This window comes from Salvia splendens, chromosome 1 (assembly GCF_004379255.2).
Source record: "Salvia splendens isolate huo1 chromosome 1, SspV2, whole genome shotgun sequence".
NCBI classification, from domain to species: Eukaryota; Viridiplantae; Streptophyta; class Magnoliopsida; order Lamiales; family Lamiaceae; genus Salvia; species Salvia splendens.
The window spans coordinates 35,715,766-35,732,294 of NC_056032.1; the positions used below are offsets into that span (position 1 = coordinate 35,715,766).

At 38.5% G+C, this 16,529-nt stretch overlaps 2 protein-coding genes across 2 annotated transcripts; one reads left to right on the forward strand and one right to left on the reverse strand.

Annotated features, from left to right (window-relative positions):
* Positions 1-6,957: 6,957 nt before the first annotated feature.
* On the forward strand, positions 6,958-9,105 carry LOC121780835 (protein FAR1-RELATED SEQUENCE 5-like). Its single transcript, XM_042178508.1, has 3 exons — positions 6,958-7,149; positions 7,513-7,956; positions 9,016-9,105. The coding sequence occupies exons 1-3, from the start codon at positions 6,958-6,960 to the stop codon at positions 9,103-9,105; spliced, it is 726 nt and encodes a 241-aa protein (XP_042034442.1).
* Positions 9,106-12,162: 3,057 nt separating this feature from the next.
* LOC121748318 (lipid phosphate phosphatase gamma-like) lies at positions 12,163-15,308 on the reverse strand. The gene is made up of 2 exons (XM_042142598.1): positions 14,494-15,308; positions 12,163-12,508 (listed from the first exon to the last, which is right to left on the reverse strand). Exon 1 carries the CDS (start codon positions 15,163-15,165, stop codon positions 14,500-14,502), a length of 666 nt encoding a protein of 221 aa, XP_041998532.1. The 5' UTR covers positions 15,166-15,308; the 3' UTR covers positions 12,163-12,508; positions 14,494-14,499.
* Positions 15,309-16,529: the final 1,221 nt, after the last annotated feature.

The window sequence follows — 16,529 nt, forward strand, 5'->3', positions numbered from 1 at the left end:
TCTGAGAAAGGAAAATGTCATCTAAACGCTGAACCTTGGTTCGCAGACCTAGCAAACTACTTGGTCACTGGAGAGGTACCAAGCTCTCAATCAATCACCCGGGCCCAGAAGATGAAACTTAAAAGCGAAGCCAAGTATTATTTTTGGGACGACCCATATTTATGGAAAATGGGAGTCGACCAAGTAATTAGGAGGTGTATTCCAGAATGGGAGCAGCAAGATGTGCTTAATCATTGCCATGCCCTAGTCCGTGGAGGTCACTTTGGACCGAGGAAAATAGCAAGGAAGGTGTTAGATAGTGGCTTTTATTGGCCTACGTTACACAAGGATGCCTTCGAATTCTGCCAAAACTGTGAAAGATGCCAACAGACGGGAGGAATTTCGAAGAGAGATGAAATGCCGCAATTCCCAGTAATTGTTTGCGAGATTTTCGACATTTGGGGAATGGATTTTATGGGTTCATTTCCATCTTCATATGGGAATACTTATATACTTGTGGCTGTAGATTATGTTTCGAAGTGGATAAAAGCAAAGGCCACCATGTCTTGTGAGGCCAAAGAAATGGCCAAGTTCCTTAGAGCCAACATCTTCAATAGATACGGAGTGCCGAGTGCAATTATTTCTGACCAAGGGACGCACTTCCGTAATAGGACAATAGAGGCTCTGATGAGGAAATACGGGGTCCACCATAGGCTTTCTACCCCGTATCATCATCAGTCTAATGGACAGGCCGAGATCTCCAACAGGGATATAAATGCGATATTGGAGAAGACGGTGAATCTGTCAAGGAAGGACTGGAGTAAGAGGCTAGGAGATGCATTGTGGGCCTACCGGACAGCATACAAAACGCCTATCGCAATGTCATCCTACAGATTGGTTTTTGGCAAGATGTGCCATCTTCCCGTAGGAGATTAACATGAACCCTCGGGCTTGTGAAGAAGAGAGGAAACTGCAGCTTCAGGAGCTGGAGGAACTAAGGCTTGAGTCTTATGAATCTGCGATGTGGTATAAGGAGAAGACTAAGCTTTGGCATGACAAAAATCTCCGAATGAACTACAAGTGGGGCAGAAAGTTCTCCTGTTTCAATCCAGGCTCAAGCTGATGCCATAGAAACTGAAGTCCAAATAGGTTGGGCCTTACACTATCGTGAGTCTTCGAGCAAACGGAGCTGTGGAGATCCAGGGAAGTGCCTTAAACTCTACTCCTATTCTTGTTAATGGACATCGGGTGAAGATTTTTAGGGATAATTCTGAGTTGTGTGTAGTGGAGGAAGTGTCACTACGCACACTCCCTATTATCGCTTAATTGGTCTGAGGGGAATACTCTCGATGAATTCCTGGGTCAGGTAAATTGGAATGTTTCTTTTCTTATCTTTTCACTGAACCAGGGAATCTAGAGAGTGCTCAACTGAAAGTGTAAATATTGAGTTGTTTTTATAAAAGAAAAAAATATATAAAACAAAGAGAAAAAAATTAATCTTCCAAAAATATTTTCGAATCACCAGACTCCTTAGGGAAATTATTTTGTCACGTTTTGAATCCTTGACCTGGGAGTCTCGCATTTCATTTTCATTTGTTTTTGCCTAAGTGTGGTATCGCGGAGAGTAGCATTTATATGGGGCAGAGAAACTTAGGATGGGACGGAAGTGGTACAGTTTTGAAATTCAAGTATTACTTTATGGGAAGGCGAATGGTTGCTTACATCACGTCTGCAACCGTCTGCAAAACCGTACGCGCCCTTACCCATTTTTACTTCTTTCGTCCATATGCTTATTTCTTCTAAAAACAAATTCTCTCTCTCACCAAACAAAAAATCCCCAATTCTTCTCTCTCGCGATACCTAACATTCACTAACCCTAACCCGTAAATTCTTTCAAAGTTTTTGAGGAATTTTCAGATTCAGGCAATGGAGAACACATCAAATGCAGGAAGCACCACCGGATCTGACGATTCCCACGCGGCGACTTTCATGGCAGAATTGATGCAGAAATTTGGCGGTCCGGAGGAGGCAATGAAAGCTTTTGCGCTGCTCACGACAATGATGGGGAAGGCCACGCCCGCCGCATCGACATCCACCATGACCACCGCACCACCACCGCTGCATGTTCCAGAGGATACGATTTCCCGACCATCTACCGTACATGCAGAAGTTGACCCGTTTATTGGCAAACCGGAAAAAGAAGTCGCGGTGGGCGAAGAGCAGGAACAACGGGCAGACCTAGTTGTGGAGATGGAACAGATGACGGTTGTTGAGGGGGAAACCCCTGTTGTTTCTGCTGTTGGTGATCTTGAGGGGGAAACCCCTGTTGTTTCTGCTGTTGGTGATCTTGAGGAGGAAACCCCTGTTTCTCGTGAAGTTTTGGAGGGGGAAACCCCGACTGATAAGGTTGAGGGGGAGACCCCTATTATTTCTGGTGAAGTTTTTGAGGGGGAAACCCCTGTTGGTGAGTTGGAGAGGGCGACCCCTGGTGTTTCTGAAGAATTTGTTGGGGGAGAACCCCGGAAAGGATGGCGGGCGGCGATGCCCTAGTTTCTGATAAGGAGGTTGCTGAGGGGGAAACCCCTATTTATATTGAGGGGGCAACCCCTGGGTTGTCTGGGGAGGCAGATGCCCCCATTACTGAAGAAGTACACGAACCCGTTGAGGACGAGGTTAATCTCATTGTGGATCTGACAGATATCCCGGAGGGGACGGATTCGCCGTTGGACAGACGAGAATCCAGGAGACAAGCTCGCCGGAGCTTGTTGGACGAAATTGATAACTCCGACCAGCAAACTGCAAGGGAAGTGTTGGGTTCAGCAACCACAGCAGCTGAGAAGGGAAACTCTCCTAGACCTGGCGAAGAGGAGAGTGCCGAGGAAGAACGCCGTCTGGCGGCAGAGCGGAAGAGGAAGGGAAAGCAAGTCGCTGCTTCCCTGGTCAAGAAGTTTAAGCCTACCACAGGAAGCAAGTCTGAGGCAGCTTCGCTCCCAGCCCCAACTAAAGTTCCCTTCACCAAGGAACTTACCGGCCCTCCTTCGTCTAGTGAATCTGAAGAGGAGCAGGATGAAGAACTAAATTTTGAACCTGCAGAGGTATGGATTACGAAGGAGAATTATAGAAAGGAGAAACTCTCATAACCCGACGCATCAGTGTTGTAACATTGACTTAAGAGTGATTCGATCCTAACATCCCTGGTGAGGAATGAGTGATCGAGTGAATCCAACAAGTGGGAAATCAATAGGCTATCTTGACGAACTGACAGACCGATTAGGTAGAAGAAGGAAAATGGAGGATTTGGAGATTGTAGACTAATCAGATAGACCTTAAACTTGTGGGGACGGCTACTTAAAAGTTGAAGCTAGTTCATGCCTTTGTGTTTTCTCTGTGTTTTCTTTAAAAGTTTGTTTTCTCTTTGTGAGTCTGTAGTATGTCTAGGTCTAGTAGTCTGTGTTTTGTTCGTGTCTTGTTTGTAGAGTCGTTCATGGGAACTGTGAATTGAAATTTGCTTTATATCTTTTTTCTTATCTTTCATGCTTGAGGACAAGCATGGTTTAAGTATAAGCAGTTTGATAAGGTTAATTTCATGCATAGGTCTAGGGGTTGAATTAATACAATTATAGGGTCTAACACATGTTTTAAGCCAGGTGTGCAGAAGAATTTGCCAGGTCGAGGAACAAAGAAAATGAATTACAAGGACCATGCAAATACGACGAATAAGTGAGCAAATTCGGAGGAAATGACTAGACGGAGGGATCGTGAAACTGATGGGCAGAATGGAGATTTCTGTGAAGGTTTCTAGAAGATCCTACCGCATCTATATAAGGAAGAGAGCATGCAATGCTCGGGGACTTTTGGCACTTAGACCTCTGGTTCTTAGCTCATACACTTCTGCATACTTAGGGGATTTTCGGAGTTTCGAAGGGGGGTTACGTTTGCCGTCACTGTTGCTTTCTAATTCTCGACTTTTGTGGTGTAATACCGTCCTTGCAGAGGGCGAAGAAACAATTTCCCATTTTTATTTTAGTGACTGCTAAGGATTTCACCGAGCTTCGCCGTTCGAAGCTAGGCTCTGTTTTCGATTAAATTTCTGTAGTTTATGCAATTTCTATTTTCCGTATTTGAGCTGCTGTTGAGTTTTGGTTATGGATGTTCATTATTTTGAGTTTGTTGTGATTACTGAGTTGGATGTTTGAGTTTCGTGTTGGTTGCTGAGTTTGGGTGGAATCGTTAGAATCTGGTGTTGATCGAAGTAGATCTGGGTGAATCGGGAACTATGGAGTTGATTTTGGTTGTTGTTGGGTTCGGTTTGCTTGGATCCGGAGTGGATTGAGTTTCCGACGTTGGATCTGAAGAGTGATTGAGATTTATGCCTAGCTTTTTTGTTTTCATTCGATTTCGCCTAGTATACGTAGATCTGTTTTATTTCTGGCTGTTTTCAAGTTTCCGACGTTCGAATTTTTACATTTTGTTCGAATCCCGGTGTGTGCTCTATTTTCTTCATCTTCGTGTTTGATTCAGTTGAAGTTAAGCATGTCATTGTTAGTTAGGTTCTTAGTTTGTTAGTTGCAGCTTTTCTTCCGTACTTGATATTTCTGGAAGTTGGTCCCCACTTCTATTTGCGTTCTGTTTAGCTATAGTTGGTAATTGTTTGGTTGGTCTAGGAAGTAAGTTTAAAATTACGTAGATCTAAGGATGTTCGATGTCTGCATGTTGTTTACAGTTTACTAGGTCTAGTGTTTAATTTCGTGCTTAGGTCTAGAAGTAGTTATATCTCAACCCAAGTTTGCGTGGCAGCAGCCGTTTTCTAACCAAAAAAATCTCTAGATGCTTTCTTACGTGTCCATCTTCGTGGGATCGACCCCTTGCTTCTCTATACTAGTCTATAGTATAACGGGTTGAGGGATCTTTGAACGCGAGAGTTTGTGTGTCCATCGACAGAGTCTTCCGCGTCGCCTTAAGTTCCTAGACCTAGTGTTTAGTGGATTCATTGGACTTGGCAGCTCGATCTAGAAGTTTATTATACACACACTCACACTAACGACAAGCGTGTTTCACTCAGGAACACAATTCTCCTTTATAGTGCAACCAAAGTTTTCACATTGATTTTGTTGCAGATGATGTGACTGATACACCACCATCATGTTCGAATCTCCATATTTATACTACTTCAAATTACTCAGATTACCAAATACTATAATAAATATCAACCCTAAAGCAGCTACAATCATGTTCGAATTTCCAGCTACATTAGAGTTGAACGGAGTAACTGCATAATTTTGCATGACAATTGATAAACAACTAACCTTTTGATGAAACACAAGATTTACACTTCCCTGAAGCATGCTTGTCAGTTCTCCTCTTCTTCAAGCAAACAGAAATCCTCTTTCCACTCTTAAACCCAACGTGATCCGCCACCGCCTCTTTCCGACAGGCTTCCGAAGCAGCATTTTTCTTTTTTCCCCTCTTCGGACCCCCATTTCGAGTATTCTTCCTAAGCTCCTTAGACACTATCTCCGGACTCGAAAACCTGAAGATCGCAGCCTCGTCGACGAGGGTGTCTTCCTTCTCTTGATTAGTGCTTTCTTTGAGTGTATCGTTTGATTCGAAGACTAAACCTTGTGGCGGTGAAGATTTAGTTTCAGCTGATTCTAGGTATTTTGTGTCGCAATCAGTATCATTGGGGGTAATGAATTTCTTGGCTAAAATCCTAGATCCTGCTGCTGCTGCAGCTGCTACAATGAATTGCCACATTTTGGTGATTAATTAAAGAGTAGAGACAGCTACCGAGCTTTGAAATATGGAAAGTGGGAGCGGAGAAAGCTGCATTCTAGGGAGCATTCTAGGGAGAGAGTGAGAGGGGTCATTTACTAAGTCAGTCTGGAAAGCTTGAAGAGTTGTGTAAGCATGTGAATCTCGGAGGGAGGGAGATCCCCTACGGTGCCATTAAACACAGCAGGCTGTGCAATGAAACTACGTCGCTTCACTCATTTTTCCTTCCCCTATTTTAGCTTAATTAAAAACAAATTAAGATGAATAGAAAAGTGGTTCCTAAAAATGTGCGATTCATTTCTAAACTCCATTTTTCTTTCCCTCCATTCTCACTCCCTCCAAAACGTTCCATATTCCTTTTCTTTATTTCTTTCTTCTGCATTCCACTTTTATCTCTGTGTCTCCTTGATCAACATATGGTGTTACTAGAATTCAATAAAGCTCAATTTTAACCTCCAAGCTTGCACTCTTCAAGAACTCCTTGATATTTCGAGAACTCCCAAGGTATGAACTGCCAAAAATTTTGTGTTAATATAGTTTCTAAATACAATGAATTTTATGTTGCTTTCTGCTTTTGCTTGTGCGATTTGATTTATAACTTTATTACTTGAGCAAGTTGAGGACAAAGAACTAATTTCTAGACAATTATTCGCTGAAATTTTGTGTAAAATGGTTCATGCATATGAATCTGAATCCTTACTTGAAAATCTATAAATTCATCAATTTAAGTATGTGAATTTGGATTTTCTTATGTTTCTTTAATGTATATATAATGTGTTTTAAACAAGTTTACTGTTAGTTATAAAATCATATTGTGTTTGTTTGTTTTTCAGTTTTGCATTTGATATACTCACTCCAATGGATTTGAGTTCGGATTCTGATTACAAGCCTAGAATTGGTATGGAAGTTAACAGCTTAGACGAAGCTTGGATGTATTGGCTTCAATATGGAGGGAAAGTTGGATTCGAAGTAAGGAAGCATTATTTTAACAAAAATAAAAAAAACGGTCAAACAACATCCTATAAATATGTTTGTTGTAAGGAAGGTGTGCGTAAAGAAGACAAAAGAGATTGCTTGGTGCTCAATTTCCGACATGAGACTCGAACAAATTGTAAAGTACGATTGGGGGTCACTTATGTGAAGGGTGTATATAAAGTAAATGAGTTTATGGAAGAGCATAACCATCCTCTCCATCTTCCTGAGACAATGCACATGTTATCTTCTCAACGTAACATTACAGACATTCAAGCACATGAGATTGATTTGGCAAATGATGTTGGAATTATGCAGAAATCAACTTTTAATTTGATGACTAGACAAGCTGGAGGAAGAGATGGGATTGGTTACACTATATTGGATGCTAAGAATTATCTTCGATCTAAGAGACAAACAAGCATGGTATATGGCGAAGCCGGCTGTCTAATGAGATACTTTCAAGATCAGTTATCTAAAAATCCATCTTTTTATCATGCGAGCCAAATGGATATGGATGAATAGATAACTAATGTCTTTTGGGCAGATGCAAGAATGCTGATTGATTATGAGTACTTTGGTGATGTTGTGTCATTGGATACCACATATTGTACGAATTGTGATAATAGACCACTTGTTATGTTCTCATGTTTTAATCATCACAGGAAGGCCGTGATTTTCGGTGCATCACTTTTATATGACGAAACATCAACGTCATTTAATTGGTTGTTTGAAACTTTTTTGGAGGCACACAAACATAAAAGACCTCTTACTGTCTTCATCGATCAGGATCAAGCAATGGCAAAAGCGTTGAATGAGGTAATGCCTGATACATTTCATGGATTGTGTACATGGCACTTAATGCAAAATGGAATCAAGCACCTAGGAAACCTTATGAAGGAAGGATCATGTTTCGTGACAGATTTTAAGAGGTGTATGTATGGTTTTGAGGATGAGACTCAATTCGAGGAGGCTTGGGGTACTTTATTGAGTGAATTTAAGCTTAGAGACAACACATGGTTGAAACATGTATACAATGTGAAGGAAAAATGGGCACGTTGCTGCATGAATAATGCCTTCACGCTTGGTATGAGAAGCACACAACTTAGTAAGAGTGTCAATTCAAGTATAAAGAATTGTACAAAGCCCAACTTAAACATTGAGCAAATTTTCAAGAATTTCGAGCAAGTTGTGGAGGAGAAGCGGTACAATGAACTACAACGTGATTTTGAGGCATGCCAATAACTACTTAGATTGAGGTTAGAGAGCTCTCCTATGTTACAACAACTTTCTAATATCTATACTCCATCAATCTTTGATCTATTTCAAAAGGAGTTTCTCTTGTTTGCTGCTGCATATATAAAGCATAAAGAGGAAATAGGATCATTATGTGAATATGTTGTTGGACTAATCAATCATGATAGGGAATGGAGGGTGATATATGATCCTAACACGAAGTTGATTTGTTGTAGTTGTCGAAAGTTTGAGATGATTGGGTTGATATGTTGTCATTGTGTGAAAGTGTTTGATGTGTTAGACGTGAAATTACTTCCAGAGAATTATATTCTTAAAAGGTGGACAAGAAAAGCTAGAACCTGTGTGGTGCATGACTATATAGGTAATGAGGTTGAAGAAGATCCTAAGTTACAAATTACTGAGAGGTATCGGAGGCTATGTCTAATGCTCATAAGACTGGCGAATGAAGCTTCTATTCATCAATCAACTTTCTCCTTGGTGCACGATTCAATTTCTGATCTAAAAAATAATGGAAATGCGTTTAGTTGAAGACGTCCAAGACAACAGTAACAATGCAAACATCTCTTCAACGGTCCCTACTACAAAGGTACCAAGAGGATTCAAGAAAAGAATTAGTGTAAGAGGTTCAAAACGGTTGAAAAGTTGGGTGGAACTTCAGCCAAAACGAAAAAAAGCAAATCATAAGACCAAGGTACTTAGACTCATTATACTTTTGCATATGTGGAAAATATGTTTTAATTGTTTGCATATTTTTTTATAATTGTAGGATGTTGGAGCACAAAATGCATTGTCTACTTCTAGTTCAGCACTTTCGACGTCTCATGCGTGCCCGGAAAGGACTCCAAATCATTTAAATTGCACCGAAATGTTAATGGTGCGATTCTTTATGCCATAATATTTATTTTGGTGTGATTAGTTACGATTTATCATGTTCTTTTTTCATGTAGGCGCCATTTAATCAAACCATGTTTTCTGCTGATCGAACATATTTCAGTGGAGATGCATCTAATGCTGACAATGTTCTTTTTCATGTAGGCACCATTTGATCAAACCATGTTTTCTGCTGATCGAACATATTTCAGTGGAGATGCATCTAATGCTGACAATCGAGATCGAGATTATTGAAATTGTTAGTCTTTTTGATTAAATAGACATTCCATGCGTGTCTCTATTGTATTTTTTGATTTAGGAACATGATGAAATATTGACATATGTTTGTTATATCTAATGTTAGTTTGTGTATTTTGTTTTTATATGGGTACCAAATTTTAATTTCCTAAATTTAGTCTATTTCTCGACAAATTGGCAAGTGCTTTCTAAATTAATGTAGTACTACTTTATTTTATACACTAACAATTAATAAATGAATTAAATATAAAAGTACACAACGAAATTACTAATTATCTCCATAGATATATTGTTTATAGATTTTATACAGTTTGAAGATTTGATATGATACGTATAGTATATAGGTAAGAAAAGAAAATGCTTGAGAGATTTAGTATGATATGCACAAGGGAATGGAACCGTACTGGTTTAGAAATAAAATCAAAAGCATGCCCGATTTTGTAGGAGTTAGTTTTTATTCATCGTGTTTATTATAATAGTAATAAATTGATAAGAATGAGGGGAAGAAAAACTGAGTGAAACAATTTGTTAATAATTAAGCTAAAAATGAGGGGAAGAAAAAATGAGTGAAATGACGTAGTTTCAGTGCACAACAGCTGGTGCTGTGTTTAATGGCACTGTAGGGGATCTCACTCCGTCAATCTCAGAGTAGAACACTGACACATTGTACTTAGATGCGGGCTCGGTCTCGTAGCCCGGGGGGAGGGGTGGTTGGCGGGCTGTCTCGCCACGCGCGTCGGCCATGTGGCGAGCAGCGGTTGGGGCGTGACGCCCACTCGCCGGCTCTACGAGTGGGCGGCGATTTTAAGCTATTTTTAATTATTATTATTTTTAAAAATCTGAAAAAAAAAAAATTGACCTTTTTTTTACCCTTTTTTTGCATATTTTTTTCTTTTTTTTCCCACATTCTTCTATAAATAACTCAATTCACCACCATTTTTTCCACACACAAACACTACACTCTCACAAACACTATCATATCATCTCTCTTTCCTCTCCAATTTCTGCAAAAACGTCCGGTGACGGAAACTCCGGCGGACAGGGGCGAGGGAGGCGGCTACGACTTTAACGCGTTTGTCGACTGGGGGCAGGTACAATTTTATAATTTAAGTGTGCAATTTTTAATTTCTAGTATTTTAAATTATATCTTTTTTATTTTTTTCAAGATTTTAATTATGTGTTTTTTTTTTGTTTTTTTAGGATTTTAAATTGTAATTTTCTTTTATTTAATTGAGTGTGTTTTAATTAATTGAATTTATTGGAAATAAAAATAAAAAATGAAATTGAATGAATAGTTAAGGGATGAGATGGTTAAGAAATTGAGGGATGCATGTATTGTCTCTTAGTTAAGAGATGGGGTAAAAAATGCAGTGAGACCCATGAATAGTGAAGGGATTAGACGGTTAAGAGACGATATTCCTTTTCTATAAACTTATATAAATAAAGAGCGAAAAATAAAATTTTTTTCCAATCTGTCTATTAGACTATAACTATTAAACCTTATAAAGTTATTTTGATAAATTTTTTCTAGTTATGTTTCTTCATAGAGCTCCATAAAATTCAATATAAATGATAAACAAATAAACTAAAATCCCCTCTGTCACATCATCAGCACTAAAATCCCCCTGTCACATCATCAGGACAAGCAACTGGACAAGCAATAGCCCAGTCATAGCCTAGCCACATCATCAGCACTAAAAACAAATAATTAACAATCACACAAAATACGAAATTAAATTTATGACACAGATACGAGAAAATTCAATAATAATATTAAAATTTTAAAAAGTACATTAATTAAAAAAACACTTCATTAAAATTAAAATAACATTACAACATCCTCATTAATGAGTTTGTCCCACATCGAAAGTGGAACATAAAACATTCAAGAATATCTCTATAAAAGAGAAACAACCAGGAATGAGTTTGTCCCACATCGAAAGTGGAACATAAAACATTCAAGGATGTCTCTATAAAAGATAAACAACCAAGAATGAGTTGTCCCACATCGAAAGTGGAACATAAAACATTCACGGATGTCTCTATAAAAGAAAAACAACCAAGAATGAGTTTGTCCCACATCGAAAGTGGAACATAAAACATTCAAGGATGTCTCTATAAAAGAGAAACAACCAAGAATGAGTTTGTCCCACATCGAAAGTGGAACATAAAACATTCACGGATGTCTCTATAAAAGAGAAACGACCAAGAATGAGTTCCATAAAAAAACATTAAATAAAAAAAATTAAAATTTCCACTCGCCGATCGGGAGGCTGCAATAGGGGCGAGCCGATCGGCGAGCACCCGGGAATCGGCGTGCGCTCGCCGAAATTCTCGCCGATTTGGCGCTCACCGGTTGCAATAGTTCGGCGAGCCGGTGCGCTCGCCTCTATTGCGGATGCTCTTAAGGAACTCTATTATCTTAAATTAATAACAAAAAAAAGGCTTGTGTGAAAAATATAAAAGATAACTTTATTAAACAAAACAAACAATAAAAATCAACAAAAGAAAATTTATGAAACTAAAACAAACAATAAATATAAACAAACGAACTTTATAAACTGAAGGCAAAGATCGACGAAACCCAAGTGGAATTGAGGCAAGAGCCTGATCATAAAAACACAAGTAGGCAGCATGGATTTTCTATACATATTTGCGAACAATCAGCAATCAAAGAGAGAATTACTCATCATTTCGTCGAAATATTTTCACAAGAATGTAAATTGTAATCAATTTTTGTTGAGATTCAAAACAATGAAAATGAGGGACCATTCAGTCCAACGGTACAGCAGAATCGAGCTTTTGGTAAACATTCCGACATAAGAACTGTATTAAGATGTGTAATTTTGGGAAATTTTTTAAAAAATCTCCCATTTTGAGAGGCTATTTCTTGTTTTCGTCTATTTCAAGAAAAAGGCCCAAACAATTGGCCTTCCTAAATGAAAACACTTGAATTCAACTCAACAGAGCAGAAAAGGACCTGAGACTAGTTTCACTCTCCCAACGAACGAAACCAGTATGCGAAATATTGAAAGTAGCCCAATTGACAAATCCTTGCAAACACAACAAAGCGCACTACAATAATCGGTAATTCCATCATTTATTGCAATGTTTTTCAATCTATGCAGCAACTCCAAATGCAGCTACTTTGATCTATGTATAACGGTAGCACCAAATAAGGTTATAGAAAGGGTGACACAGATGATTCCACAAAACAGACCAGTGATTTATCTGTTAGTGTTAAGACACCAGGATCTCATCCCACACCATGAATGGTTAACCAGCCCCCATCATCTACTGATAATGACATTTCCTATTTCCGTTGCTGCTCGTAGCTTTCTTTGAGCGAACCAAATTAAACACTTCCTAACTTCCTATACTTTAGCAGCACCAACAAATCCTGCATCATGAAAAGAAATAGGGTGAATATTTATGCAAAGATGCAATATGTTGTATTTTGGGCGTGTTCCAACTTATGTTGTCCGACTCAGTGTGCTTGTAAGCACTCAAGTATAAAAAATTATATCAATATGCACCGAGTGAGGGAGCTATAGAGCTTGGCTAAAACCATGTCATCTTGCGTCTAGGAACAAATGAATAAGAGTAAGAACTACAAGAAGGGCCTGCATGCATCCAAAAATGACCTCTGTCTTTATCAAAAACACGAAACCATTATGAACTTATACGCATTCAATAAGGGTGAAGGCAAGAGAGTAAAGTGAGCATTTGAATAGAAAAGTGCTCCATTTAACAGTAGAGCCAAACCAAATGATCAACAATCTCACATTAGCATATGGTCCTTCATCTCAACTATCAAGGCCAGGTTCTTTCTGCATATTGTCAAGTTAAATTTCTATATTTAGAAAAGTGAATGCATGAAGTTACTTAAGCCAGCATCCTATATAGTTAAGTCATGTAAAACTTTAAATGTTTATCTCACACACTAGATTGTGTAAATTGTGTTTCTAACATGTACTTTGTGCTTGGATAGATTTCTTTTATTTGATGTGTTTCGGTTTTGCCAGATGGATGGAAACGGAAGGATAATTAATTCAAGATAAGGAGTTATTCTTTTGTTTGTACCGAAAGTCACATTAGAAGATGGGATCATTCGTTCTTCTGGGCCACATTTCTTCAAAAAATTAGAAAAGGGTTGGCAGAGCTTGGAAGGAGAGAAGTCTCTCAGCATCCAACTGAATTGTTGAATGTTTTATGATGGATCTAAGTTGAGAAATTGTGAATCTCATTATTCTCACGACGAGTCAAGATCAACTAAAGTACATTTCTAAAATAGATGCCAGGGAGTGAGGCATTCCTCATGGACATGGTAGCTGTTATATCACAGTTCTTAAACAAAGAGCACATTTGTACCAAATTTAAAAGCTTCCTATCCCATAAAAAAACACTTATCGCTAAAAAAGGCAAGCAGATTCCAATTTATAATTTGTGGTTGTCTAAAACCCAACTGGACTTCTAGACATGGAAGTCCACTAGAGTAAATCTTCTAGACATGGAAGTCCACTAGAGTAAATCTAATGTGAAAATTTAATGGAACTTATAGGCTGATGCACTTCTCTGAACTTCATTTTGCATAGCACAAACTTTGGGCTTTCAAAAATTTTCTTTTTATATTTCATACCTCTCCCAAAGGGATCAAAGTGCAGCCCAACCAAACAAAACATCCAACAGCAATTCTAAACCCCTTTTGCACAGAACATGTCTTCCTTTCCAATTTCCCAAACTGATCGTGAACATGTTCAGAGTATTTTGCAAAGCTAAGAAGTCCCTGGATACAATCACACAAACAACCCTATCTTGCAAGCTTCGGAGCTATTTTAGACAATGTCAATTACTCCACGATATTAAGGCCTTCCAGAATCAAGCAAGAGGAGTTTATCACATGAAATATGGTAAATCAACTTATGTAAAACTAGAATGTCACTCTTCAGCCTTCTCATCATTTTCTATGCTAAAAACGGAACATGGAGTCATAATAAGGCAAGCACCATTTAGGAAAAATCCAGGAAACTTTCAAGGAATACCCATTGTATATACCAGATTTGGAAAATCACGGGATACTGAAATTCATTGATATTGGTCCCTCCAAATACTGACATAAACAGATAATAAAGACCTAGATGCTAATCAGGCATATGCACTACACAAGCAACGGTCCAATCTAAACCATATCAAAGTGATTAAACTTGGCAACATTATGTCTAATGTAACTATACCAAACTCTAAATCCACAATGATGTTGCATCAATTACTATATGAGTTTCAAAAAGATTGACACTGAAAACAAGGAATATCAAAAATCAGCCGCAATTTCTGTTAGTGAAACAAAATCCAAAATGAATGGGAACCATAAGGAAATTAACATACCCATCATCAATCCGAGCGCTTACAAGCCTCCTTCCTGGCAGCCCTTGTGTTTTCATATTCAAACTTGAGCACATTGGGAATGTGCGAAGTGTCCTTGACGTAAAGCAGCCTGCCGATGGCGCTCTCCTCCATCGCGGGGAAATGACACCTGAACCAATTATTGACAACCCAGAACCAGCCCCCACCGAGAGCAATCCCCAAGGCTGCCCCGGCGAAAACCTGCGCCACGGTGTGGTAGCCCAAATAAACCCTAGAATACATGGTGAGGACAGCGAGCGGCCAGACGACGAGGAGCACCATGGCCATCTGATTCCGGAAGAGAGAGCCAATTCTGTAGTGGGTGAGGAGGGTGAAATAGACGACGAAGAAGAACATATACTGGGAGTGGCTGGAGGGCCAGCCGTGGGAATCGCACATCTCGAGCAGGTCGCAGGTCTCGGGGCGGGCCTGCTGGACGGAGGTCTTGATGAATTCGTTTATGACTTGGGAGATGAGGAGGCCGATGGCGAAGAACATGCCCTGGAGCTCGCGGCGGAAGATGAAGTGGGATACGAAGCCGCCGAAGCTGATGAAGACGGGGACCAGGGAAATCCATGCCAGGAAATGCCCTAGCTGATCGCCCCTCTGGTACCGGACGTGAGTTAGGGTCACGGCTTTCAGAGAATTCGTCATCCAAGCTCAATCAAAATCAGATCTTGGCTTGGGCGTCGGCAAGGCAAGGCAATTCTTCAGGGAGAAGAGAGGGAATGTTTGTTTCGATCTGTGTAAATTGTAATGTGACTTGTGGAATGTGTTTTGTGCATCCACGATGTAGATTTTTTTTCTTCTTTTACGTATATTAATCCCACGTCCGATTTAAAGAAGATATTTTACATAAATTATTGAATCCAAAAATCAATAAGAAAATTTGACATATAAAAATATTGGACATTGAAATTAGTCAAAAATTAGGGGTAATTACATCTTTCATACAAAATTTTTTACCTTTATTTCAATTTAGTATAAAAAGTAGTATTAAGTTTACATATTTCATACAAAAAAGTTACTTAATGTTCCTAAATAATATATTCCGTCAAGTCCCTACTAACACCGTTACTTCCAATTATATCATGCATACAAAAAGTTTCATCAATGTTTCAAATTTCTACAAAAAGTTTAAAATTAGAACTTTCCATTAATTATTTCAAACAGAGTTAATTTTATTACTCACAAAAAAAAACACATATAAAAAAAATCACCACTATTCATCATCAAATTAGCGAATTGCATTTTATTGTCGAAGTTTTCTCATGTAACAAAGGAGAATACAACTAAAAATATATTGAAACTAAAAAGATATTGAATCTTTTTTGTAAAAATTAAATACTGACTATTGGAAGCTTAAATTAGTCATTTTGTAAAGATGAAATATAGACTTATTTTATATTGTGTTCTATAAAGAATACAATAAAAAAATAGAGTAAATTGAGAGACAACATTTTTTTAAACGACGATCAATTGTTGGATGAATTGATATTGACTGTTATTTTTTTAGAGTGATTAATTGTATTAAATCTCTAATTATTCTTTTATTATGATGATAAGTTGGATAAATTATAAACTAACTAACGATGTTTAAAATATTTAATGGAATGTATTATTTAGGAACACTAAGTAAACTTTTTGTGTGAAATATGTAAACTTGATACTTTTTGTACTAAATTGAAACAAAGGTAAAACATTTTGTATGAAATATGTAATTATCCTAAAAAATTAACACAACCAAATCCTACAATTGCTGAAAATCAACCTACCCGAGTTCCGACTAGCCTTCACTTCACCATGGTCGCCAGCGAGAAGGAGCAGAGTTGCACCTTTTTCACGACAAATGGAGGAAATCAGTGCTGGAAAATCATGTTAATTGGATGGTTATCTTGAACCCGATATCGACTCAACCTAGTAAAGTCAAACTCTAATCCAATCTGAAATCATCGGGTTCTTATCAGATTCCAACCGAATAACTTCCTGTTTTTTTCGTGCGGATTATCCTGTCATGC